Here is a 27,645-nt window from a genome sequence, read left to right as displayed (position 1 = left end):
TCATTCAGTGAGCTACTGTATGTAGACTGGTTAGCATCCACTTCAATACGATGAGAACGACACTTCACTTTGAATCAACAGCAGCAGTGGTGGGTGCTAAATAAGTGAACACCCATGAGAAGGTGGGAGTTCTGGCTTCGTGTGTGGTGGCCACCAACAACAGGCAGCAGAAAAAATGATCATTCTTCCAGACCCCAAGGATTTTAGTTAAATACGCACAATTTTATTGATTGAAGAGATTAGGACAAAAACATTAAACCAAATACAGGACAAAGCACCAGAGGCCACAGATCCCACCATGCACATCAGCAATCTCTCCTCCTATAAGGGACTTAAAAAGAGGGGAGAGGGAAGAAAAAAAGGTCCTTCTTGACACAGCACCTTCTTCAGAATGTAAAAAAACAAAACGAAACAAAAACAAAAACAAAAAAACAACTTCTCTCCTTGATATCTTCCATTAGCAAAATAGAATCAAGGGCAAATCCATGGCCGCCTTGTCTCCTGTTTATGAATGGTGCAGCCGCCCTCCTGGGAGCGTGAAGGATGGGCTCCCCGCTGGGCAGGCGTAAAGCGTCCAAGAGTCTGCACATACATGCCACGTACTATAATGAAGCACAGATTCAAGTAACATTTACATACTAGAGTCCATGTGTTACCTACCCAAAAAACATGACCATTTCACAAAACATATACAGGCAGCAAAATCCAAACAACTGAGGTACTGGGAACACAAATATTTATGCCAAAAGAGTTGTGTATCATACAGCAATAGAAAAGCCATAATAAAAAAACAGTTTGCCACTCGAAATCAAATAAAGCTATCTCGAAAAGCCAAATAAAGGTCATTTCAGGGACAGAAATACTCAAACGAGGAAAAAAAAAATTATAAATGTTAACTACAGCATGTAACATGTCATCCCAAGTCAACCCGTAATTGAAGTACTGGCTTAATACATCACAATGTGACATTTTCCTTAATAAATAGAAGAGTTCTTGAAAATACAAAGGTGTGTATTGGGATAGAGCGTTGTTTTTATTTATATCATCCCAGCTTTCAGCTTATCATCCTTTTTGCTTGTCTCTACTGAGGGTTTTTATCCAAATCAGAGGGCCTTCCAAGCCAAAAGGTTTATTCTTCTTTAAGAAAACGAAATAGCTGCCCTGTATTTTATACATGTGGGACAACCTGCTTTGTTTCCCTAGTTTCTATTCAAACAAAAGACAAATGTTTAGTTGCGATTGGAGTGTTGCAAAAGCATCAGACTCCAGTGGCTTCCTGGTATCTCAGGCCACTTCCGCCATCTCAGCACAGAGGAATGGCTGCACCAACCCTCAACCTTCAAACGGAAAAACTCAGAGAGGAGCTGCACTTCTTCTCCCTTTTTTCTTCCTTTTCCTTCCCCTCTTTAAACTAGGAAGGCAGAAGGCAGTAATGCGTCTGGAAGTCTGACTTCAAATAGCTTCCTGCCACAAACCAATCCACATGAAACAAAACAAGCTTGTTAAAGGACAGATTTTTTTTTCCCCTTCAGGGAGCAAAGCATTAAGGTGTCATTTCCTGACCGGGATCTTAAATAGTTTATTTAGAAGAAATGAGTTGAAGAGAGCGATTAAGAGACACAAACTGGACTTTTTTGTTGTCTTTGAGTTTAGCACCCAGGTTTCATGTCAGTCTGTGTGCACCGAATTTTATTTTTTAAGTGAATCCCATTAATGGTCAGCTAGGTGGTTGGCTTGTTTAAAAAACAAAACAAAACAAAACAAAATGCCTCCGCCAATTGTTCCTTCCCTGAATCATAACAAGAAGTGAGATGCTAACAGTGCCATGCCAAGATGTGTGTTTTGAGGCAGAGTTCCAATTCTGTCAGGATCTGCAACTATTTGGGAACAAAACGAAAAGTGGGGGAGGTGGAAGCGGCCCAACTGGCCAGGGGTGGTCTCCCAGGCTCCGTCAGAGAAGACAAGCTCCGGGGGGCTCCCTCCGTCTGACCCCACCCCCACCCACGTCTCTGCCCCCTGCTACATATTGAGGCAGCTCCTTGAAGACGCTCCTTCTCTGAACCAAGAAACTTAGGATGTCAGTGTCCTTTCTGCTACCAAGGCAGGCGAGATGTGTCCCCTGGAAGAACTTCTTTCCGCTGCCCTCCTTGTACCTGCTAAGTCTCTGTAGGGCGTGAGCTCAGTTAAAGAAAGGGTCCAAGTTTTCTTCCATGTTGACGTCCGGCACCAGCTGGTCAGACACTTCCTTAGCACCATATCCTGAATTCGAGATGCTAAAATCTGTAGAAAACCAAGGATGGTCCAGAATTTCCTGCGAGGTCAGCCTCTCCGAGGGCTCCCGCCGCAGAATGCTGCGGATGAGGCACTTGGCCTTGGGTGACAGAGTCTCTGGAATGTTAAACTGGCCACGCCGGATCTTGCTGAAGAGAGAGCTGGGTTCAATGTCATGGAAAGGGTACCGCCCCACCAACATGGTATACAGCATCACTCCCAGGCTCCACACGTCGGCTGCTTTGCCCGAGTAGCTGCCGCTGGTGTTCAAGATCTCCGGGCTTACGTAAGCCGGGCAGCCGTGCTTGTCAGAGAGAGAATCGTCATCTCCCTGCAGAATGTAAGCATCTTCCAGGCTTTCCAGCTTGACCCGAGTCCTGCAAGAAAGAGAGAAAAAAAAATAAGCTTCTGAGGGAGCCCAGCCCTGAAACACATCAATGCCAGCATCATCATGGAGCCCCTGCTATGTGTCCGAAGACCCCTGACCTGTATTTGTCCACTCACGCATCAACCAGCCAAACATTCCTTACTGAGCACCTGGGGTGCCAGACATTCTTCTAGGGCTTGGGACACACTGTGAACACAACTGACAAGGTCTCTTCGTGAGGCTTACAATCTACAGGGGAACTCAAACCTTAAGCAACGTAACAAACCATAAGTAACATTACTATCACATGCCTATCGTGAGGACAAGGAAACAAGAGATTAAGTAATTTTCTCCAAGTCATGTTCATATAAGGAAACATGGGATTAAAACTTAGTTGGTTCTGGAACTTGGTTCCAGATAGAACCAACTGGGGAGCCCAGGGAGGCTCTGCCCACAACTGGCAGCAAACTCAGACTGTGCACATTACTTAACTGCTTTTGTTAAACCTGTAAGATTTGGCTATCCCATTCTGCAAACTAGGATTCAGTTTGAGTATCTTACCCAGACCTTTTAGCTGGGAAGAGCAGAAGACTTGGCCCCACGGTTTCCTAAGTTGACATGGTTGCTGCTGCCTCGCTGTCCGGCATCCTCTTCTTATGACACAGGCAGGAAGGAGGGACGTTCCAGCAGCAGTGGACGCCCATCACCTGGTCCTTCTGAGCCAACATTCTCCTGTCACATCCATCTTCCTTCCCAGATTGCCTGCTGCCCGTCCCTGTCCTTCCCGTCACACTCCTGGGTTCTGATCCTTGACCTGCTACTTAACATTTGACTTGGGTGGCCTGTATCTTTGGCCCGGGCCACACACCTGTGATCCTGACTTCTCACGTGCTTGTGTGCACGGCGGTGTGAACAGCAGCATGAGCCCAAGAGCCTTCTCAAACTATTCACCTCACCCCAGTCTTCCCCCTGCCACTGGAGGACTAGCACAGCTGCTGAGGGGAACACAGGACTCTCCAGGGGGTGCCCAGGAAAAGAGATGGAGAAACTCCATGTTCAGTTCCCCAGAATTCAACCTAGTGCTCAACCTTCCACAGTAAGGGCCAGGGTCATCAGTGGGTATAAAATAAAGTTTAAGTGCTTAGCAAATGCTTGTGGGTATGAGCTGAATTCTTGTCATTCGCTATCCCTAACTTCCTATGAGAGAAGCTGAGGACCAGACACAAACTGACTTGCTGACTGGCTGCACTGGCACTAGTCAGAGCCCCAGGGCCCTGAGCACCCACCCCAGACTCCTTAGCTTGATACCTCCTGAGAATTCCTGTTTCCTGACCTACTGTTCTTTATAAGTGGGAAGTCAGGAATTAAGACTTTCCAGGGCTTGAAACTGAGCCCCTCCCCCACTTCCCACCCTGCAGAGTTCCGGTAGTTATCAGGCGCTGTAACTGGGCTGAGCCCACTCCATCATCACCCCTGCAGACTTGCTGCGAAGGTGCAGAGCAGCAGGAGGGCTGGAGTTAGGACATCGTGAGCACCCACAGGGCAGTGTCATCCGCATCACTTGTTCCTCTGTCTCAAGTGCACATCCAGCACCTACCCGGTTTGCCCCAAAGGGTTAGGAAGCTCACATGAGCAGGGGATAGGAAAGCTGCCTGGGAAAACCACGACGGGGCCTAAGTCAGAACCAGGGACTCAAGCCATCTCCTGCTGCTTGTCAGCCTGCAGGTCTCAGCCCGGTGACCACCCTAGCCACCAAAAGTCACAGAAAGGAGTTGAGGTTCAAGTTAACCAAAGGAGAGCAGCTGGGAGTTCTCTATCGCAGTAAGTTTGGTGAAATCCTGGGTTGACTCCAAGATCTCATACTTGGATTACAGGAGTTCCAAAATCCCAGGAGAGACTACTTCCCTGCACTCATTTCTACCTCTGAGCAAAAAATGGCATGTTCATGGGGAAAGTCAGTGTGCTGGGGACTCAGAGGGCAGTTTCCAGGCCAGGCGCCACTGCTCACCTGTTGTGAGACTGTGGCTGAGCCACTGCGTTCCTCAGCTTAAAGAAAAGCATTGAACAAAGCATTCTTTTTTATTTAAAAAAATTATCTGGTTAAAATATACATAACACAAATTTACCATCTTAGCCATTTTTAAGGGCACAATTCGTTGGCACACTGCACACTGTCGTGCAACCATCTGGAAGAAGCAGTCGAGTTTGACATTCTGGGATTCCGCCACACAGCTTTTCCTTTTTTATTTGCTCACCAAATCCTATTACAATCTATAGAACGCATGTTCTTCTCCTGCGCCTATGGTTAATGCTCTTTAAAAATAGGAAAGAGCTAGATGTGCTTATCTGGAATGGAGCTGATTAAAAATCAATCTCTTTCTTGCATTTGCTTTGTCTAATGGAAGGCTGGCAGGCAGAGCTGGCCCTCCAGGCTCACTAGCTGCTCTGAGATCAGCTCCAGGTGAATCAGAGAAACCCAAACCCAGAGCAGAGGGTAGGGCACGAGTGAGGTCTCTCACAGGCTCCTGCCACCCACCCCACCCCACAGCTCTCTCCTAACTTGAGCCAAACACTGCACCTCCAATTTCACTGTCTTGGCTGTAGAGTAACTATAAGAATAACTGCAAATGTGAAAGCAATAATTAAAAATATTAAGGCCTTCCATCAGCGTGACAAGGGGTGGTCCAGTGGAACAAGTCTAAGTCTGGGAGTCAGAGGATCCAGGTCTGAGGCTGGTGGTGTCTTGGCTGTTCCAGCTGGTGGCCAATGTCCTGCTCATGCTGCAGGTGACCCCATGACCTCTCCACCACCATTCTCCTCTTGCCATACCAACCTCTTTGCTGCTTCTGAAATGCAGCACTTGGCCCTTTGGGGGACCTTTGCCATGTTGCTTACCTGCCTGGAAGGCTCTTCCCCAGTTAAGTGACAGCTCCCTGTTGTCAGGTCCCTGTTCAACTGAACTTTATTAAAAAGGCCCCACCAGTCCATCCCATATAAGGAAGTGCCCCACCCCCTTACAGCCGATGGAGATGTGGCACATTCACATCCATACGGTTCCGCAGTGATGCTCTAAACATCACTGTGGTGGTTATTTCAGGGTGAGTACCTTCTTCCCCACCTCCAGGAGCTTGTGGACACAGGCTGAAGTCACCTTGCACATAGAAAACAGTACCTATGTTTGCTGCTGTACCTTGAGCACCCAGGTAAGTACCCGACAAAGAGTAGACGCACCACACGAGGATGGGGACAGTCACACTGCTGACCCAGGGGGCTTCACTGTGCTCACCGGGAAGGGAAGGAGGATCCTGCCCTGCCCATCTGGCCAGGGCTACATGGTGGTCAAGTGAGATCATGGAGGACAGGCTTTGTGAATTATAAGAGCCAGGCACAGGGCAGAGTAAGAGGGAGAGGTGGGTATGATTTCAGGGGCCAGACCTCAACACCCCAAGCTCCCTATGCCAGGCCAGATCTGAACCTTTTTCCTTTTTATCCTCTTCTAGGTCACAACTTTCGACTTTGACTGTCTTTTCCACTGCTTCTTTCCCCAGAGAGCAGTGTCCCCACATTCAAAGCATCCTCACTCTGTCCCTGGAAGCCTTCTCCACGTTACAGATTAGGGCCTCAAAAAATGGCTAACGCCCCCACACTATCATTAGCCCCCCCAAACTGGAGTTCCCTTTTCTGACCCCCCACCTCAGAAGGAAGGCTCAGAAGCTGTGCAGATAGTAAATAAAATTGAGAATGATGTTAAAAGCCCACCTGACTTGCTGCTGAAGTTCAGCTCCCCCTAAGCTGACCCATACGGCTCTTCACCCTCCTTCCTGTAGAGGCTGGGGTTTCAGTGGAGAGGGTCTGGGTCTGCTTGTCACATGTGGTACAGCACACACTGCAGTGGTGCAACCATGAAACCCAGGCAGTCAGAGAGCAAAGCAGTGTCCTGAAGTCACAGAGACCAAGTTCAAGTTCTGGCCTGGAAGATCACTCAGAACCAAGCGTCAAATGCCACGGATGTGCCTGATGCAGGTGAGGCACTTACCTACATATTCTCTCTAAAGTCTCTGAGACAAACACCCAAGGCAGGTGCTATGATTTCTTTTGGTGGGTGAGCCCAACACTCAGAGGGACTGAGGAATCTCATACGGCCGACCAGGGGAGGCAGGCAGGGCTGGCCCTCACCTTCCCTGGACCGGACCTCACCTACCCCAGAAGCTGACGGAGGAAACCACAGCCGTCCCACTGGGCAGCACCTGTGTGCCGTGGGGTCGGAGAGAGCAGGCCCTCAGGGTAGGAGCCTGCTCCTTCTTCCTAGGATTATCTGTTCTCCAGGAGCAGAGGGGAGAAGGGAAAGAAAAGCCTGGGGACAAGAGGGCAGGAAGTGCAACAGCTGCAGGCCCGTTACTGACATCCTTCCTTCCCGGAACTTTCTGAACTTGTTTACAAAGTTCAGAAGCAGGCTACCGCTCTGGATTGCGTCTTTCAACAGGACCTCTCAGGATGCACTTCACACATCAGGGGAGCAGAGGTCAGTTACACAGGCCAGGTGAGCCCCTGTGGACTTGCTATAGAACCACGGGGGGAGCTGCTGAAGGTCCCTGCGCCTCGAGGCTCCCCTCTCTGGGAAACAGGGCTGCCACCTGCTACTCTCAGACTGTACATGGGGAGTGCACCAGCTCAGGCCAGGAACAGGAGCAGAAATCAATGCAGGGTCTTGCAACTGCCCATGGTCCCCAAACAGTCTTGGAATTGGGAATTTTCTAGGCAAAGGAGTCGATTTCCATAAAAATAAATAGGAGCATCCTCGGACCTGGTAATGCCAATGTCCCAGGCACTCAGGCACTATAAAGATATTTATTGAGCATTTACTCTGCCTGGGCTACCCCAACTAGGCACTGGGCACCCAGACATGACAAGCAACACCCACCTTTCTGATTTATGTGAGAATTAAATGTAACACACGTGACGCCAGCACAGCAGCTCAGAGAGCCCAGCATGGAGGAGCCAGCAAGGCCAGGCCCAGGGGAGCACGTGCGGATTCTGTGACTACGTCTCTTTCTGGGCCTCTGCACTGACTCCTCCTATGTCCTTGAAGGTTCCTCCCCAGTGATGTACCTAGCTCATTCCCCTCATTTTATTCAGTTCTGGGTAGGGCCATCAGGATGGAGGACGTGGTGGTACTAGACAGAGTCCAAGAAGAATAATTCTAGAATGTGACCAAGGGGGGAAGGTGCAGGTGGCAATTTATGTGACAAAAAGCTGTAAATGGCAGCATTTATCTCCTGCAACTTCTCAGGGGAAAATACATCTCTTTGCAAGCCACAAGATGAGAGTAGGATAGATTTGGCTAGATTTTTGCATGTTTTTTACAAACTGTGCTTGGTGTAGGAAGAGAACAGTCTGCACACTCAATGACAGTCCAGCCCAGGGCCAGACTTTGTGTCATGGGGTCCCAGTACCAGAGAGGAAGGCAGAACCAGTAAACAGGGTTCTTCTCCTGGCATCTGAGAAGCAGCATGGACGGGCCTGGTAAGTTCCAGGCCCCATTCACTCTCAGCAAAAGCTTGCAGACCCCTATGAGCCACTATCTCTCAGCTTCAATTCCCTCCTGTTAAATAAAAACAAATAGCTACACAGCCTGCTAAAGGGCTGCTCTGGCTTCCTAGTCCTGATCTTAAAAGTTTCCTTTCATTCTTAAGCTATAGTGATTACAACACATCCCACGTGATGTCCTAATAATAATGATGACAATTACACTAACAATAACAACTGTGTATTACCCATCCATTGGAAGCTGCCCATTTTTACAGCCTACGTCTTCATTTCTCCCAACAAAATTAAAAGACAAGTGTTAGGATTATACATCCTTTCTAACCAGTAAGAAACCAAGGCACAGAAAATTAAATATCTAGGTTGCACAGACGGGTAAGTGAAAAAGCTGAGTTCTGAATCTATGTCAGGAGGATTCTAATGCCATTGACCTCTCCGAAATACATTCTGACATCAAAACCACAAATTTACTAGGTGTCAAAGAAAGAGGAACATTTAAAGAGAGACGCTGAGTTGATGAAGGCAAATGCGCCTGATGGTGTATTCAGCACTACCTCAGGTTCAGAACCATCCCTGAGTTACCTAACTGCCACAGCGCAGGAGGCAGACAGGGGTGGATGGACCTGCCCATTTACTGGATGGAGAGACTGAAGGGACAGAAAGTGGATGTGGCCACGTAGCCAGGGGATGACAGAGCTGGGATTCAAATCAAGTTTTTAATCTCCAGGTTCAGTGTTCTGTCCACAATGCCAGAGATGGCCTCTACAAGCAAATCATGTTTTGCTTTTTAAACCTCTAAGCATCTCCCTGGGCTCTGGGCAGGAAGAGATCAGGACAGGGTGGGCCAGGGTGGGCCAGGGTGGGGCTGAGCTGAGCTGAGCTGGGAGTTCAGCCAAAGTGGGCCTGGCAGGGCTGAGAAGTCTGGTGGCCTGAGGTCAGTGAAATCCGGGGAAGTCACTGAAGGCCATCCTGTCAAGGGGTCCAGGCAGGCTAAGGGTCAAGAGAGAAAGGTCAGTGTGCCCAGGTCTGGCCATTACTGAGAAAGTACCCATAGCAGCCAGTCCATTTGTGCAGACAAAGGTCCCACCTGGGGTGACTGTTCACGGGGGCCCAGGGAAGGACGTCCTGGCATCCCCAGTGGCATTATGCTGACCTGGCAGCCTCCACTGGAACTGGACAGGCCATTAATCTGTGCCAAATAAACCATCACTCATTTAATTCTCTGTTGCATACACGCACAGGATCTCCCAGCAGCCACCTCTGAAAGCCCCTCTGTACCAGGTCTGGGGCTTCAGCGTCTGCTCCAGGTCCCGTCTCCAGGGGCTCACGAGCAGCAGGAGAGCAGCGGGTGGGATGCCAGGGAAACATCTAGGGCTTTGGGGCAGAGGGAGAGAAGTCCACAGGAAGGGGGACATGGGGAGAGTGTGGGGGCAAGAGACTCTGGTCACCTCACAACACCCACAGCCTGGAGAGTGAGTGTCGCGGCACTAATCTGCTGAATGAGGCCACCGCAGCTTAGAAAGACGGGGTCTGCTGGGACACACGTGTAGCACACATCTGGGACGACAGACTCAGTCTGCCTCAGGCGCTCAGGTGCGCTCCTCAGCGCCGTCTGCTCAGCCAGGAGGGGGCGCTGGCGGCCCACACGGGATGCACATGTGCGCCCGACCACCCCATCCACGCCTGCCCGCTCCCCGAGGAGGACACCAGGCCAGTGCAGCCGGTGGGCGGCAGGGGCTTCCATAGGAACTACGTCCTGTCACCATAGGAACAGACAGGGAAACCCCAGACACGAAGGCCGGGCTGACGGGAATTCCTCATCAATACTCCATTTACCACTGGCCTCCTCATCCAGATGCTCTCCTGAGCGATGCCTCCCCCCCGAATCAATCAATGTGTGTCTCAGAAAAGCTTGCGCAGGCTCAGGGCTGGCCAGGAGCGCCCAGGGGTGGGTGGGAGCAGGACTCGGGGAGCCCCTGGGCACCTGGCCTGCACACACTGGGCCACACAGGGCTGTCCCCTCCACAGGGAGCCCAGGCAAACCTTCAGAGACGTGTCCAGGTGCAGACCCAGCCAGGCCAGGGAGCCAGAAAACCTGGGTCCTGCTCTTGATCATGTCACTAACTGGGTTGAGGCCTTAGATGCATCCCTGCCCCTCCCTGTTTCCTTCTCTGTGGAGGTAAAAGGGTTGGGTTTAACCCCTCCCTACCCACCTTCCTCTTCAGTCCCACTACCACAGTCCCAGATCAAGTCACATAACCCTGAAATCAATGTCCAGCCCCTGGGCTCACCTCCTGAGTCTATTCTTTACCTGCACATCCACAATCACAAACCTGTCCCTGTCCCTGCCATCTAGAAAAAGCTCTCAATCTTGCCTCCCAGACATCTGGTCAAATTCGAGGTCAGGAGCCTGTATCCCAGGCCCTATCTCCTGACACAGACCCCCCACAGGCTTTCAGGACCCTTCCCTTCTCTAGCACTCACTCACACCATCCCCCAGGACCACGGCTGCCCAAAGCAAGCATTGTCCACCCACAGGGAGGCGGGGTCTGCACATCTGGGCAGGTGGCCCTCAGAGATGCTTCTACCCAAAAGGCAGTTTTCTAAAATACAAAGAGACCACAACTTGAAAAACTGTACACAGCTCCCACTGGTGCAGCTTTAAATAACTAATACCAGGTCCTCTCCATCATGCAAGAATTGTCTTGTACACAATCTTGTACTCTAAGGATACAGTAGGTGCTCAACAAATGTTTGCAAGATAGTAAGATTCCCATTCCTAAGATTCCCCCCAGCTCCAACATTCTGTCTGGCATTCAGGGCACCTAAATATGACTCTACTTACGAACTACAATATCTGGCGTCCAAAGACATTTCTAAGACATTAGAATCTGTTGAATGATTCAGAGAAACTCCCAAGAGCGATAAATAAAAACCATTTAAAATGTGTTTGTGTCCACTGTCCTCCACTTTCAGTATGGCTAGGAGATTTTTCTTATATTATTCACACCTCTGGGCACAAGAGGCTATGTCAATTGTCACACATCTGGTAAGTAGTTAGCATGCAAAATCCTGGGCTAGGTGCAGCAGAGAAAGACGTACATGAACCCCATCTTACAGTTCTATTTCAGGGGTCTCTATCCAATCCTGCAAAATGGAACCATGAAGCTTATCAGGACTTCTCATGGGTCAGTTAATTGGTGGCCCAGTCAGTAGCTGCCATGACTGCTCAGAAAACCTGAGGACTGGACTTTATTCAGACTCTGGCTGGCTGGATCCTCCGGAGGACGCTGGCTACCTAACTGCATTAGGAAATTCTTCCAGAGGGTTAAACAAGACGTAGCATTTAACCTGGTGGCTATTTCCTGGAGCCAAACTAGTACTTGAGAACCTGGGCTCTGGAGCCAGTATCCCAGGTACAGACCCAGGGTCTACCACATATTATTAGCTACAAGACCCTGGGCCTCAATTTCCTCACCTGTAAAATGGTGTTAATAAGGTACTTTACTCACTGAGTTTAAATTGGTTGTTTTAAATATATCAGCTAAATAAAACTAAACAAGTTAATGACACATTATGGATAGAAAGAACAAAGCCCAGCACACAGGGGGCCCTAGATATTATTTCAATGAAATCTAAGTCTCCTGAGAGCCGAGGCCTCTTTCCCTGGGCACAGATCTCCGGCACCTAGAATAGTGCCCGGCACATAATATGCACTCAACAGATATTTGTTGAACAAATACATGAGTCATCAGGTTGTTGGGTTATGAGGCTCAAAGCCATGAGATGATGGCCGATAGCAGTAATGACAAGCCTGCTTTTGAGTAGCTGCAATCTGTGCTGGGTGCTGTACATAGCCTGTTTCAAGCCAATTTCAGGGAAATAGGCCAAGATCACAGGGCTAAGTGGAGGATCAAGAAATCTTGCCACTGCATCTCTGCTTCATTCATACAGGGCTTCCGACTAGCCAATCAGTTAAATTATTAGGAATCATCAGGAAACGGCCAGAGATCCTGCTAAGAAGCTCCACTATTCAGCCCCTGATGAGCCTCTGCAGAGAACCCCGAGGAAGCGCTCCTCCCTGACTGTGATTAGAAAAGCCCTTATGAATAAAATTACAGCCTGCCACAGACACCGAAAACACTGCCTTAAATAAATGTCACTTTTGCACAAATCATTAAATCAAAATGGAAATGATGGGTTAATTTCTCACTTAACAGAGTACTTTGAAAATAGCTCTCTTGGAAAAGGTGTCTCTGTGGGGGGTTTGTAAGTGTTCTGGGCTCCAGACCGTGACCTAGATGCTGAGGACCGCTACTGTTTCCCCGAAAATAAGACATCCTCCGAAAATAAGACCTACTTACAGGAACAATAAGACATCCCCTGAAAATAAGACCTAGTGCATCTTTGGGAGCACACCTTAAAATAAGACACTGTCTTATTTTCGGGAAAACAGGGTACTATCCCTGCCTCTCTCATTGTCACTGGACACCAATCAGAGATGCTCCAACCCAAAAAAGATTTTCATTCTTTCAACGAACAACAAGGCTCACCACATTGCAGGAGCATGAACCTAGGACAGCCCCTTCCGCCAGCAGGGGATGAGACCAGAGAGGGGCACAGGGGCCATCAGAGCAGAGCAGGAGAGGAGTCCTGACAGATGAGAGGAGTGTCACTGGAGGGAAGTCACTTACCCACTGTAGGGGCAGGGAGGGGGAGCCCACCCTTCCCCTGGGGTTTAGCAATGCCTTTACGTACACAAAGGTGGAAAGCGCAAAGGTAACGCAGTTTTCTAAAATACAAAGAGACCACAACTTGAAAAACTGTACACAGCTATTAATGAAAGAGAAGCCGAGTGTGGTCTCCGGAGCTGCAGGCTGCCCTTTTGCACGTTGCTGGATATTGAAACCTCAAGGGAGGTGGGAGCAACATGAAGGCATAAAGGGAGAGCAGAGCTGGGGACCAACACCCAGGAAACAGAGCCTTGACCTCCGTCAGTCAGGGAGGACAGAGACCTCCACCCACGGGGAGGAGGGCTCTGCACATCTGGGCGGGTGGCCCTCAGAATACCAGAAGCCCCAGGGCTGCTGAGTTTCCGCAAAGGGTCCCAGCTTCCACCCTGCAGAGGCAGGCTCTGATGGGCTTCCACAAAGCAGAGGAAGTGAAACCTGCCACGTCAAGAGATAAACATCTTCAAACGAAGGAAGGAACCCGTGGAGCTGCCTGTCTCTCAGTTCACGTGGGGCATTTCTGAGCAGTGAAGGCCAACACTGAACTGAGAGCGGGGTGGGTGGTGCGGGTGGTAAGAAGTGTGGACCGAGGGGATAAATCTGCCAGGAGAAGGCAAGCAGACAGGGCCGCAAGAGCGACGCCCCCTCCACTGGGCACTCAAGGGTGCACCAGGTTGAAAGTGCTCTTCACCCGCTGAGGGAGTCAGAGAATGGTCCCATGTAACCACAAAGGACCACCAAGTGCAGAGGTAGCTAGGACAGACAGGAGCTTCCACCTGCCAACAGCTGATGGACACACTAGGCACAGGTCCACCTGAGCCAGTTCATTTGCTTCTATGAGGAAAGTCTTGTCATTTCCACTTTATAGATGAGGCAATCTGGGCACAGTGGTGAGGTCACTGATCAAGGTTAAGTTTCCTAATAAGTGCGCATTGCCATGCAGATGGCACCTAGGACTCCACTTGGAAGCAGCAGACCTTCTCCAAGCTCCCGCCTCCCCCTGAAACACAGAGCTTCTGAGAACAGGTAACCAAGCAGATCACCCCGACAACATGAGCCGGAGTGTGAGGTTGCAGAGAGCCAGTTGCTTTCTGGGGATGTGGGCACAGCCTTCTATCAGATTCAGGGACTGGCCCACAGGTGGGGCCCTCCTAGTCAGACAGGACATTTCAGATTTTACCACAGCGACTGTGATGAAAGGGTGTGTCCAGGCGGGTTCCGTCAGGGTTGGGGAGTAACTTCCTCAAAATGCCACTCAGGGCCTGTAGGTCCAGAGGCTTTTCCCTTGCAGCAGCGGAGGCTCTGCCCTGCACACACGCATCTCTGAGATGCAGCAGCAACAGCAGCATCCCCGAACTGCCACAGGGAGGCAGGGCCAGGCCTGGAGGGGAGGGACCTCTACTCCCTGCAGGAGCCTGTGGCCTGTGCCCCACAGCAGGTGCACAAGGGCCTTCGGGCCTTTCTGAGCATCACATTCCACGGCAGATGCACTTGACTTGCTGACCCTCTTGGCACTAACTTAATGAGTACAATTAAAAGGAAGACAAGGAAGGATATGGCCAGAGTCAGAACCTCCGCATCACCAGGTGCCACACTTCACCACGTACGCTGCCACAGACAGCGATTCATTCTTCAGGGGCCCACTGTGTCCTGGGAACTGCCCACCCACAGTGGCACTGTTCATCAGTGACCATAGTGGCAGCTGTGTCCTCACACGTGTCTGGCTGGCCCCTCATCACTAAATCATCTCACTGAGGCCTCGTAACCACCCTGCAGGAATGCATTAGTATTTCTACTTTGAGGATATTGCAGCTCAGAAACATTAAATGACACAGCCCAGACCAGGTAGCTAAAATGTGGTAGACTCAGAATCTGAAGCTGGCACTCAAATCAAAGTGAAGTGGAACCCAGCAGTAGAAGATACGCCAGCTCCAGGTGTAAACGCAGAGCAGGGCACAGTCACGCACGTCTGTGTGCAAAGCTTCCATGGGGAAATGGATTTAAGGGGCTGATAGCTCCTCCAGGGATGTTTCCATGGGTGACCATGGATGTGGAGTTACAGATGGCCACAGCCCAAAGTCTCGGCACAGGTGTGGGCCCAGGTCTTGTTCTGTATCAGGTGAGGCTCAGGCAGTTTCACTCTGTAATGCCTGCACGTTCCATCACTGTCAAGTCCATCAAAGAATAAGTAGTACAGCCTTGAGAGAAAGAAGACTGAGGGGCTGACATGCAAAGAGGTGGGTAATGATGGTGAGATTCACAAAGCAGCACGCCCCACAGTTTAAGGGTTAGAAACAGACAGACTCCAGGGTTTAATTTTCAAAAGCCTTTCAAATTTAACCCATTGCTTCCTTATACTTGCAATGTTGTTGAGAGAGAAGGGAACTTTGCTTCTACTGAAATTGATGCAGCTAGGAAGGAAATTGAGGTGGCCAGCATAGATGATCCCTCCCAGGCCTGGCCTCACATTATCCCCATCAGGAAACACTGGCGATGACCTCCATGCTGGTCATTACATAGGCCAAATAACAGAGAATTTGCCATAATGTAACTATATTCTGCCAGGAAGCTGGGAGAAACAGCACGAGTAACAAAAACGAGAAGTTTCACATTCAGAAATCAAGGGGTTAAAAAACAAAACAAGAATAAAAAGTGGTAACGTTTCCCTTTCACTAAAAAGTTGACAGCTGCATTAAAAAAAAAAAAAAAAAAAACAACTCCTATCAGCTACTGCTGCAAACATTTAGAATCTCCTTGAAAATAGAGGCAACCTTCTCAGAGCTGCCCAGACAGAGGCACTTGTCATGTTTCGGACAGGCAAGACCACTGGGACTTCAGCATGACATGGGGCAGAGAAAGGGCTCTGCAGTGAAATCATAGGGTTTCTAAGCTAGATGGACCCTCCGACTGGCCCTGTGACTTTCAGAAAGGTCACCGGCCCCCTTCACCCCCCATGTGGCCCAGTGACCTCAACCACCAGACATAGGGCAATCATTCTTCCCAAGACCCCAGGGGCTGTGATGCACCAAGGCTGCTCATCAGACAGCAGGAAGGTGTCGCCAGAAGTGCCCCCGACACACCGCCGAAGAGTGACAATCAGCTCCCTCACAGCCCCTTCTTATCTTCTCCTTGGAAAATGCTCTTAACAATTAAAAAGTATTTTGCTCTGACCCATTTTCTCCAAGGAGCTGTTTTGGTTTCGCATTCACATCAGACACTCTCTTCTAGTTCTCTTTGGAAAGGGTCCTGCTCCTTCCCAAAAGGCAAATGTAACTCCAGACTGACAGTCAGAGATCCCCGCAGTCCTCGCAAGTTTTTTATATCTGGATGTTTCGTCTCTGAGCCCTGGGACATCAAGGATTTTGGCTTTATCACAACACACTCTTTGGGCCTCTTACACATCCTCCCATAAATTGGAAGCGTGGCCTCAGAGTGAAACCCTGCCACAGCCATGGCAAGGTCTGACTTGCACATTAGGGTAAGTGCATTCGGCCCTGCAGCTCTGCCTCCTGGCAGCAAAGCAAGGCTAACACATGGACCCTGTGGAACCCCCAGAGGCCACCAAGATTTGGGACATCCATCCCACATTGCTCATTTCACAAACACGTCTTCACCATGGGGGTGTGATCCCTGTCCATCCATCCCTTCTACTTGCTGATGCTTGAGAACTCCTCCCTTAGGAAACATATTCAAAGATGATGCTTAAAAGCACAAACCCCACGAGAGAGGGGGCATTTGTGGTCCTCACGCCCGCTGGCAGGCCCATGAACTTCTTGAGAGCTGAGTTACCAGAATATATGGCCTTGCTTCGACTCAGTCCCATGTATAACTCTGGGACTTACCAGGCTGGACTTTGGAGTCATCATCAATACAATGATAGCCACATCTCCAACATGGATAGAGACTTAAGTTAAACTATAATCTTATGGTAAAAGGTCAACAAGTATCACTTCTTTTTTTATTTATTTTTTTTTTATTGTTGGGGATTCATTGAGGGTACAATAAGCCAGGTTACACTGATAGCATTTGTTAGGTAAAGTCCCTCTTGCAATCGTGTCTTGCCCTCAGAAGGTGTGGCACACACCAAGGCCCCGCCCCTCTCCCTCCTACAGTTCTTAAATCTCCAAGAAAGGTAGAAAACAGAAGGATAAAGGGGATCCCTTCCTCAGTATCCCTTTGTCATGTTCCAAACTAGAATATTCAAAGACCTTAGAGCAGATACAACAGAGCCAAAAACCAGAATAACAAAGAACATGAGGCCAGGGGGTGGGGAGGATGGGAGGGGTGGACAGGGCTTATCCCTTTCACTGGGTCCCTTATAGACCAGCCTAAGACCTCACACGGTGTTAAAGGCGAAATCTGGATAAGGACTTGGGTTTCCAAGGGCAGGGGAATCTGAGCTGGAGAAGAGAAAAGCACTCCCTTCTTCTGTTTGTAAAGAAAGATAAAGGCCATCATCTATAGGCAAAGACCAGGATATGAGCTGGTCCCTACCTGAGGTAGAACCACCTGAACAATTCCTAGAATCCAGTGAGCGATGAATTCAAATTTGTTGCTTCCATCCTTCTAAGAAAATCACATTCTTAAAAAGAAAAAAGTGGCTCAAAGGAATTCTTAAAATCAAAGTCAGCTGAAGAGAAAGCCAGTGGAGTTTAGTAAATGCTAAGTAGAGTTCACAGCAGAACTATGAATAGAACCCAGATGCCCAGCATCCTGTCCAGCTGTCTTTTGAAATAACCAAGACCTTCATAGTGCTGGGCATTCGCATGGGCAGTTTCTCCACCTGGAACCCGGTCTTTCCCACGCTGCCTGTGAGACAGTCATCTGTAAAGCCTTGGCTCTAAAATAACCTTTCCTATAAAACCTTCCTGGATGACCTGACATTCCCCTTCCCACCCTGATTCTCTCCTGACCCATCACAAACTGCTATGTGGTGCCTGCCACATGTCCTCTATAGGTCAGCTGACTAAGAATTGTGATTAATACACAGCATACATTTAGGGAATAGCTACTCATTGAGTGAGTGGACGAATAAATGATAAAGGACTGATTCTAGGCACTGAGTATTCTGAATTTTCAAAATCCTGCCACATAGGTTTGTAGCCACCTTCAGAGCTCATGACACAAAACCACAGAATACCCTGAGCCCTGTCCTTTGCACACTGGGTGACACCTTTAGAGAAGTGGCTATTAGCTTTCCAAGGGGGCTTATAAATCTCACTGTTCACCTCCCTTCTGCCCTCCTAAGCTTCCTTCCCCTCATCTGGACACAGGCAGCAGAACATCTCCATTCATCCATCCTCTCAAGCGGCCTGCAGGAGCAGCCCATCAGGGCCTGGGCAGGAACAGGGCTTACCTCTCTTCGTCCTTAAAGATGAATTTCCGCAGCTTGAGGTCCCGGAGGACCAGGCCCCCGTCGTGGCAGTGGGCCACCGCCGAGGCGATCTGATAGAACAGTCTGGCTGCCTCCTCCTCTCTCAGCTTCTTGCAGGTACGGACGAAGGAATGCATGTCCCCATAGCTTCGCTCAAAGAACACATAGGCTTTGGTCTCACCCAGGATAATTTCAGTGATTTGATTGATGTTGCTATGGGCAGACAGGCAAAAGCACGGTGCCAGGGACTCCTGATAGCAGCTGATATCAAACACCTAGAACGGGGATAAGACCAGTATCAGAGGTGCCTCTTGCACAACCAGAACACCCCATGCTGACACCTCCCATAGGCACGGTGGATCCGATCCAGGTCACACTGGCCCTGCCTTCCATCAACTATGGGGCACTGAACAAGCCACGGACCTCTCTGAGCCTCCAAGTCTTCAGGTGTAAAATTGGCAAGTGACCCCTGACACACCTTAGGAAGATTATTTGAGAAAATAGAGGCAAAAAATGTGCTTTGCAAAGTGTCATACAGTACACAAATGGTTAAGTTTTATTATTTTTCTCTTTAGCCCAATCACCCATGTTTACAGAACTAAGACAAAATCTGGGAGAAAGTAACCCACCAGAGACATACAGACAATGCCCATGCTCCAATGCAAAACAAAAGAAAACAAAAAAGTGCACAACATCGCTTCTCAGCCTTTTGGCTAAAATCAAGTATAAAAAATGCACAGGAGCCACTATGTAAAATATTAGCCATTAATAGTTTAAATATCCAAATTTTGCCTAATGGTTCTCTAATTCAATACGTTCATTTTGCAGATGTGAGAACTGAGGCTCAGAGAATGAACCAGAGCTCCAGCCCCCAGTGGCAGGGCAAGGAATAGGATGCAGCCTTTCTTAATAAAGAAGCTGACTTCTTTCTCTCTTCCCTCCACAGATATCTAACTCAATGAAACAGTTATGCAACGGTTTTCTATGAATCAAAATTAGCCCGTGAAATGCTACTTCATTGTAAGCTTGCTTAAAAAGAAAATGCACCATCAATACCTTTTGAAATAGACCTAACAGAAATGAACACTGCAGAGAATTTTTGAGGTTATTAAAAAAAAAAAAAAAGCTTTCATTCAAGTCCTCCACTGAATCAGAAATGTTAAGCCTCTGGGTTTGGAATGTGGTTTTCCTATCTGCCTGGTGCATGGATAAAACAGATCTCTTTGGTGTGTGTGTCAGTGAGGGGCAAGCGTGGGTGTGCTTTGCTGGAAAGCCTCGGAGGCAGGAACACCCAAACAATATACTTCGTATTATCAGTTCACAACCACTTAGCATCTTCAATTGCGTTTTCAGTGGTTAAAACATGTTGTCCTAGACCCTGATTTTGCAATGTGGTGGGGAAAATGCTGGACAGGAAATCAACCTTGAGGCTGTAATCCTGGCTGGGCCATCAATAATCTGGATGAGATGGATAAAGAGCTTAGAGTTATTGGACCTCCCTCCTCTTTACAAAATGAAGAGGTTGATTTAGAACACTGTTAACCTTTTTTTAGGTCCTGATCTCACATAAAATCTGATAAAAGCCCTGTCCCCTCTTAGCCCACAATGCCCATTCTCAAATGCACGCATAATAATAGATTCATTTGAAGAAGCTCTGCAGGCTCTGGAGGCCCACCCAAGGACACGGCCTGCCATTTAAGAATTTTTGAGTTAAGTCACCCTAAGCTTCAAAAAATAAATTTAAAAAAATCCATGAGTCAAACAGGGTTAGTAAGAACCTCAAGAGGGCTGGTGCTAACCCTGCCAGGGAAGCAAAGTTAACAGGAACATTGTGAATGAACCATAATGAGGCATCTCAGGAAAGTGGTACAGCTGCTGCCACTATAACCTAGAATTTAAGAATGAATACTTCAACAGCTCCAGAGACCACAAATCACACCCTGATACTGTCAAATGATGACCTTAGAGCAGTGATCTCACAGGCCTGTTCAATTAAGAATCTGAAATGCTTGAGTCAACTTTAACACCCAGACTGAAGGCAAAAGAAACCAGGGAAGCCTCAAAAATTGCAAAGTAATAAATGTTCTGCAGCAGCTAACGTAAACATGCTGCATTATATAATGAGGATGATGTGTTCCCAAGCACCAGGCTGCAGCTTCTGCAGCCAGTGTGAGCAGAGTTATAATTATTCATAATACACTTCCTGTTCCAGGTGCATTAAAAGGGGAAAAAATGGTGGGCTTTTTTTTTTTTTTTGCTCAGCACATTATCCTTGCCCCCCTGTTGAAAAACTGAATGGATATAAAAAGACAAAAAAATAACATGTTAATGGCAGTTTCCAAATGTAGCCCTTCCCTTTGTAGAAAAGACCAAATTCTAAGATGGTGGACAGAATATGAAAAATAAAATAAGTACTTAGGTTTACTCAAAGGGGAAGGAGCCAAATTTTTATTAGTAGCTATAACATGCATTTATGGGATTGGATTCATATTTAAACCATCACCTTCAAGTGCAAAATCAAACCATAAGCCTGGTTGCCAGCTTTTCTTACATGTTTAATTTGGAGCCTTAGTTATATAATGTGACAGTTCAGATAAGGCAGTAAGATTAGACAATCATTAATAACATTTGCAGAAAAAAAAGTGCCCATTCTACCAAGATAGTAATTATGTCAATCTGCACAGCAGCTACCAGCATTTCCATGAAAACATATAGTTAATGACTCCCCAAAGCTCCTTACTTTATTTGCCTACTAAAAGTAGACACATGGCAACAATAACCAAGCTTGATCATTTTATTTAAATTGACCCTGGAATTTCTCTTCCCCCAGATAGAATCTTACTCTACAGTCCTCTGTGATAAATACCATCTTTACATTTGATCTGTTTTGCAAAGACTTTCTTCTTTGGTTAACGCAAAACTAGGAAACACGAACCCTGTATTTTAAGATATCAAAAGGAACTGGATTCAATATTCGGATTTCTCTGAGCTTTAAAATAAGCTAAAAAATACATATATATGTTACATTGATATGTATAATATATATTGTATATATAATGTCATGTATAATTATTCATTATACAATATACATTGCACATACACAACATGATGTATAATGTATCATATATACATTGAATATTATATAGTGTACCTTGTATGTACATATCTGTATGTGTCTCTGTCTCAGGATAGTTCATAGAAGCAGTCTTATAAAACTCACTTGGAGCTTCTTAGAATCTATACAATTATGCTTGTTTAAGAAGTCATCCACATCCCATTTGGTAAAAAGTCAGGAAAACAGAAGCTGCTGTGTCTTAAAGGGATGACCTCTGTCAAGCAGAACAATGACACTGCACTTAAACCCACTTGCAGCCACACTGTAATTGGTGAGGGGCTGATTAAATCTTTGCAATAACTAAGCCAACAGATTAAGTACAGTTTTAGGCCAGAGAGCAAGTCTGCAAATGACACTATAAGGTCAAAGTGAAATATGTCTTAAAGAATTTGAAGAGAGAAAGAGCAGAGGCCAGAGTCACCTCTGATTTTAAACAAAGAAATAACAGCCAGATGTTCCTGCAGAATTTGGCTGCCCATTCCCTTTACTTAAAAGCATCTCCAGCCTTTGAAAAATATTAAAATGCTGTACTGAAGTTGAGCAAAAGGAGTGAAAACGCTCACTGCTGGGTGACTGTGCATATTTCATACAAGAGTGGCAGCTCTGTGGAATTCATTCATTTCAAAGGACCACTATCCTATTGTGCAACCTTGCAAGACTTGTGAGAATTCAATCCAGCTCTGAATAGCCTACTGAATTTTGGTTAACCGGGCACAGTTGCTGGGGTCTCAATAACTTGCAGAAGATGCAAAATGCCAAATGCTCAGTATAAGCAAAGAGCAATATTTAAAGAGTCTCCGATTTCCCCCATAAAGTCTGAACTGAGCAATCACAAAACTGGAGATCTCCACTAAACCCAAATTTTGCAATGAAACACTCCAGTTCAGGATGAAATAAGCCAAATCCACAAAGCAGTCTGTGGTGAATGGCCAAAGTGTGATGCAGTCTTCGTAGCACAGCTGTGCACAGTGCCCATTTCAAAGGCAGCCTGAGTCCCCACTCCTCCTTTACCCACCCCCCAAACAGTGAGCAAATCTAAAATTAAGTGACAATGAATTCTTGATCTATATCCAAATTCTGGGTAATAGTATGCTGTACCATAGTCGTTTGTTTTTGCAACTGTTCCCTGCTCATCTCCTTGGCTGGGTGTACATAGAGATCCAGACACACTCACACATACACAAACCCATCCGTGTTCAGGGTCAAAGACAAAAAGGAAACTCAAGTGTGCATCTCAGTGTGAACCCCTGGGGCTCCCAACGCTAGTCTCTTAAGCCCAGCAGGCAAAGGTGTGTGTCGAGGGGAGGAGGAGGGAGGCACTGGCAGGGAAGTCTAGACAGGAGAAGAAACTGAGACCAGAGTGGAAGACCCAGAGGAGTCAGCATTAACGCGAAGATGCGCCAGCTTTGATTTACACCCCAACTCTCCATTCAAGGCTCCAGGCAGAAGAAAGGTCTTTGTAAACTCCTTCCCCGCGCTGGGCCCCTGGGCTCAGCCTGAGGGACACCTTGCTGTGTCTCTTTAAAAGGAATCTTCGGAACAAAGGTTTAACACCTGCACGCTGCTAAGAACAATGGCTGCGAAAGACAACCAGCCTTCAGTGCCTTAAAATTAACGGGGGATTCCCTACTCCGTGTTGGAAGGGGAGGGGGCTGAACACACGAAGAAATCCCCCGGGCGGCGGGACCTGGCCTCGCTCAGGGAGATCCTCAGCCTCCGGGAGCACGCGTGTCCGTGGTCCCCGCGCAGTCTCCCCGGGTTCTCCCCAAAACGCCCCTGCAGCAGCCCGCCCCATTGTCTGAAACGGTCTAAAAACTTCGCAACTAGTCGAACACGAACAAATAAATTAATTCATTTAATCGGGCCACGGATAATTATCCTGCGAATATCCCTTCCCCAGACTCCAGGGCCCGGCGACCTCCCCCCGCCCCCTCCAGCCCTTACCCAAGGGCCGGGGTATCTTTTTAAAAGACAAAAAGCAAAACCAAACCCCTGGCTCTTTACCTTGCACACCAGTTCCTCTCCGCTGTGCAGATGCACAGCACGAAAAACGTGGTCTCCCTCCAGAGGTTCCAACAATAAGTATTTCCCGATGCAAGATACGCAATGCGACAAGTTCGGAGTCTCAGGCGGGCTCGGGGAGCCAAGGTTCGGGCTGAAACTCTGGCTGGGCTCTGCGGACCTTATAGACGACAACTCTTCGAAATCCTGGGTTTTGTTCCGCGATCTCCCATATCTCGCTATTGTGATGGGGGTAGACCTGTGTATGTTCATGAGTGTGGGGCTCGCACGCGACAAACAAAAAACCCGCTGGAGAGATGAGTCGCTGGCGAGTGCGGCTGCAGGCGCCTCTGTTCCACAAAAAGGAACACGAGGGGAGGAGACGGGAACCGGGCTGCGGGGAGCAAGAGTTAGAAGCCCCCGAATGAGCGCCACCGGGCACCTCGTCTGCTCCGAGCCTGGCTCCCGCTCGCGGGGTGACTCGGTCGGCAGGCAACTCTGGTCCTTTTGTTACCCCAAAGCAGCCGGCGACGTGCAGAAACGCCGCACTTTTAGTTTCTCTCTTTTCTCCAACGTGGCTCTAGATGAGTAACCGGACTGCTAAGGTGGGAGCTGCACGCCGCGTTCCCCAGAGCGATCCCCAGGCAGGTTTCCAAATCGCAGACGGGGCGGAGGAGCCCTGCTTATACGGCGTGCAGTCTTCGGGGAGCGCACGGCGGCGGCTCGGTCTCAGCGCGTTGGAAACCAAACAAAAAGCAAAAGGAAATAAGCACCGGTCTACCGGCTCGCGACGCGCGGCAGCCAGAATCCGCGCTGCACCCCCTTTTTTGGTGGAAAGGGTGGGGGGCGTGGAAGAAGAGGGTGCCGGAGAGGGCAGTTTACCTACGTTTTAACTGTAGATGGCGTCTGAGGCTTTTCCAAGACCGCCAGAGCTCTCCAAAAATTAAACAAACAAACACAAAAAAGAAAAATAGCAAGGGAGCATTTAACTTGGAGCGGTCAGCGCTGCCAACAAAAGATTGCAAAAGCCGGGCACGGCGCGGGCCGGGCGCAGGTACCGCGACAAAGCCCAGGGCTTGGCCGCCGCGCCGAGGTCAGCACCGGCTCATGGTGTCGCAGCCAGCTCGCGCCCCGGGTCTTCTTCCGAAAGAAGCGAGAAGTGCAGGCGGGGACAAGGGCAGATCAGCAGTCTCCGAATTCTCCGGCACGAGCTCCCGGGGCTCCTGCGGGCTCTGGAAGGGGTGGCGACCGCGGCCCTGCCAACTCGCCACGTTCCTTTCCCCTTTTCCCGCTGGAGAACAGGATCTTGCCTCCGAATAATTTGCAAACCACTCCGTCTCCCCCTGAACCCGAATTGCCCGGCGGGGTTTGTTTTGGAGAATATGGACCGCTGGTCGTCGTCTTTTATTTTTTCTCGCCCCCCAGAGGTAAGAGAGGACCCTGTATTTAAAAATTAAAGGGGATGGCCGACGGTGCCCGAGGCCAATCCCCGCGCTCAGCACGCCCGCATCTCCCGGCTAGGCGGTATTAATAGTTACTTACGTGGCCGGGGATCTCGGAGCGAGCGGGCTGTGTGTGCGCGCGCGCGCGCCTCGCTCGCGCTCGGGCTCCCCATTCAGTGTCACCGACACATTTCCACGGAGCTCCCGGGCCCGGAGCCCCCCCTACCTCCCCCGCGACTGGCTCAGCCCGGAGCCAGCCCCGCCCCGCCCCCGCCCGGGCCCCCCTCATTGAGCCCGGCGCCCATCAATCAGCCTCGCCGCTGCCAGTCCCCGGGCTGCTCCGGGCTCCAGCCGGCGGCGCGGACGGCTGCCACAGCCATTGCAGCTCCCGGTCGGGGGCGCCGGCGCGGGTCTCGCCGCTCCCTGGCCGGCCGCGCGGGGTAAACAAAGTGCTATATCCTTCCGCGGCCCGGAGCCCGGAGCCCGGAGCCGCGGCGCGCCTGGTCCCGCAGGAGTTGGGGGCCGCAACTTCCCCCCCACCCCGGTCACCCCGCTCAGCTCCTGCAGCTCGGTCTACTTCGTACCTAGTGCATCCTCTGGACACTTTTCCCCCAGAAAACCAGGCGTCCTCTGAGCGTCTGATCTTCCCTCTTTTAGAAGAATGTGCTTGCATCGGTATTGCTACTTGGGAGTGTCAAGAATTAGTTTCATTATCTCTCTCCAACACCCGTTCCCTATCTGCAAAGAAATCCATCGCTCGCTTTTAGATGGCGTTACCACCTCCCTTCCCACCATGTCCACCCCCAGCCAGCCTAGTACTTCCAAAAGACCAGCTGAAGGGACCTTTTGACTCAAGCCACCTTGAAGGACTTATTCTTCCCCTCCCAGGGCAGTGCCCAGAGGGCCTGGGAGGCCACATGAGGCAAACCTTCGCACCCACACCTCCAGGGAGCGCTGTTGGCTCCCGGCCAGGGCACTGGGCTCACTGAACCGGCATTTCTTAACCCAGCTGGTGCTGCAGATAATGTTCAATACTGAGGACCTGGTGAAGGCTGCACCTTCGTCCCCGAATTATTCTCGAATTACTTGAACTTGCTGAGGAGGTTCCAGTACACAGTCGGCTGGAACATAGGGGGACCGGAACATAGGGGAGAAAGGGTCTTAAACTCAGGCAGAGGTTTTAAAGGCCAGACCTTGAACTCTCGTAAGTGAAAAACAATCTGAGGGACACATTTTTTTTTAAAAGATAAATAAATTAATTAATTAATTAAATTAATAGTCAAAGGATTGGGAAAGGGGAGTTGGGGTACTCTTGGAGACTTCTGGTCTTTTCCGTGAATGTGGCGTATTTTCCACTGGGAGGAGAAGACTGTATAATTTATTGCCCACTGTAGGATGCTTGAGAGTAAGGAAGATGTTTATTTATAATTCTGCTCACCTAGAAGCAGCAGTCCGCGTCTCCTGGTATGTTTCATTCTCCTCCCCACCAACCTACCTAGGACTCAATTCCTAATCCTAAAGACATACACATGTTCCCCTAGACTAGCACCTTGAACACTGACCTAGCAGGATCCCTTAATTCAGTCTTACCCCATGAATACACTTAGCCAGGGCCAGGAACAGACCCGAGTCAATCTCTGCTAATGGGCCAGAAAGGAAGCCACCTGGCCTCTTCCGCGCAGCAGCCCCCAGCAGAGCTGCCTCGGGGGTGGGAGACCTGTGCTCCAGCCCTGACTGGGCCTCTGACTTCACATGGAAATTGAATCCGTCAAAACATATTTTTTTCCCCCTCTCTCTGTGTTTCTTGATCTGTAAAATGAGAAGCATAATACTCAATCCTGCTCACCTCACGTGGTTGCTTTAGAATTATATTTTCAATTCCAGGAAATCTATGAAGACTTGCTCTAAACCGGGTCCTGTGTTGAATGTTAAGGATCCAACTATGAGTAAGATCTGGTCTCTGCCACCCAAGAGTGCAGAGTCTAACCCCAGAGAAAGACTAGAAACAAATAATTTCATTGTGTAACAATGTGGCAATTAGAATATCAAGCCCTCAAGGGAGCGCAGAGAACAATTTTTTGCAGAATCTCAGTGAGTTTTCCCGGAAAATGTGAATTTTTTTTTTTTTGCCATCGATTAATTCAGAGCAAATATTTATTGAAACCTACTATGTGCCAGACGCTGGATATGAGGATACAATGATTTTAAAAATGCACTTCTGTCTTTGTGGCTCTTAAAATAGTCCTGTGAGTCATAAAATAAAATGAATAAGAGATTGTTGTTGGCATTTCAGGCAGAAGGAAAGAATGTGCAAAAGCAATGGAGTAGGATGTTTTGAAATTTCTAGTAACTCACCATGCTCCAGCCTCAGCAGCGTGGAGCAGGGGCCTGGCGCGTAGCTGGCAGAGCTCCTTGGGTGGAGATTGGGAAGGGGCTGAGTGACCACCATCTGCCTAATAATGAAGACACAGAAATCAAGACCAACATTGGGAAGTGACGTGGTCGTCATGGGGGTTTAGAAAGATAATACTGAATTCCATATAGGGTAAATCTACTGAGCTTCCAAAGAAAGACAGATCTCTATGGCCTGGTTGAGAACAAGGAAAGTGTAAATTTATAGAGCTATATAACCAACACTACACATGACTAATCACACATTTATTATTTCTGATTAAATTATTCAGCGACCACTGTCCTGCACAGGCTTCAGGGCCAAATGCATGGTTGGGTGCTGTTTGCTGATCAAATTCATGGAGCTGTTGCAATGAAGGATAAGTTAGATAATTTATACCAAATGTTTT

The 27,645-nt window shown here is 48.8% G+C and overlaps 1 protein-coding gene across 3 annotated transcripts; it reads right to left on the bottom strand.

Moving 5' to 3' along the window:
- Nucleotides 1-201: 201 nt before the first annotated feature.
- TRIB2 (tribbles pseudokinase 2) lies at nucleotides 202-25,705 on the bottom strand. Of its 3 annotated transcripts, none has more exons than XM_053588953.1 (3): nucleotides 25,429-25,705; nucleotides 18,269-18,561; nucleotides 202-2,648 (listed from the first exon to the last, which is right to left on the bottom strand). In XM_053588953.1, the coding sequence occupies exons 2-3, from the start codon at nucleotides 18,421-18,423 to the stop codon at nucleotides 2,180-2,182; spliced, it is 624 nt and encodes a 207-aa protein (XP_053444928.1). In that variant the 5' UTR covers nucleotides 18,424-18,561; nucleotides 25,429-25,705; the 3' UTR covers nucleotides 202-2,179. The 3 variants fall into 3 exon arrangements, with proteins under 3 accessions (XP_053444928.1, XP_053444927.1, XP_053444926.1); XM_053588952.1 differs by lacking the exon at nucleotides 25,429-25,705 and adding an exon at nucleotides 24,945-25,077; XM_053588951.1 differs by lacking the exon at nucleotides 25,429-25,705 and adding an exon at nucleotides 23,406-23,991.
- Between the last annotated feature and the right edge of the window lie 1,940 nt (nucleotides 25,706-27,645).

The sequence above is a fragment of the Nycticebus coucang genome, chromosome 4, assembly GCF_027406575.1.
Source record: "Nycticebus coucang isolate mNycCou1 chromosome 4, mNycCou1.pri, whole genome shotgun sequence".
Classification (NCBI taxonomy): domain Eukaryota; kingdom Metazoa; phylum Chordata; class Mammalia; order Primates; family Lorisidae; genus Nycticebus; species Nycticebus coucang.
Note: the sequence above shows the minus strand (reverse complement) of the source record. Positions and strands in the feature narration are given on the sequence as shown.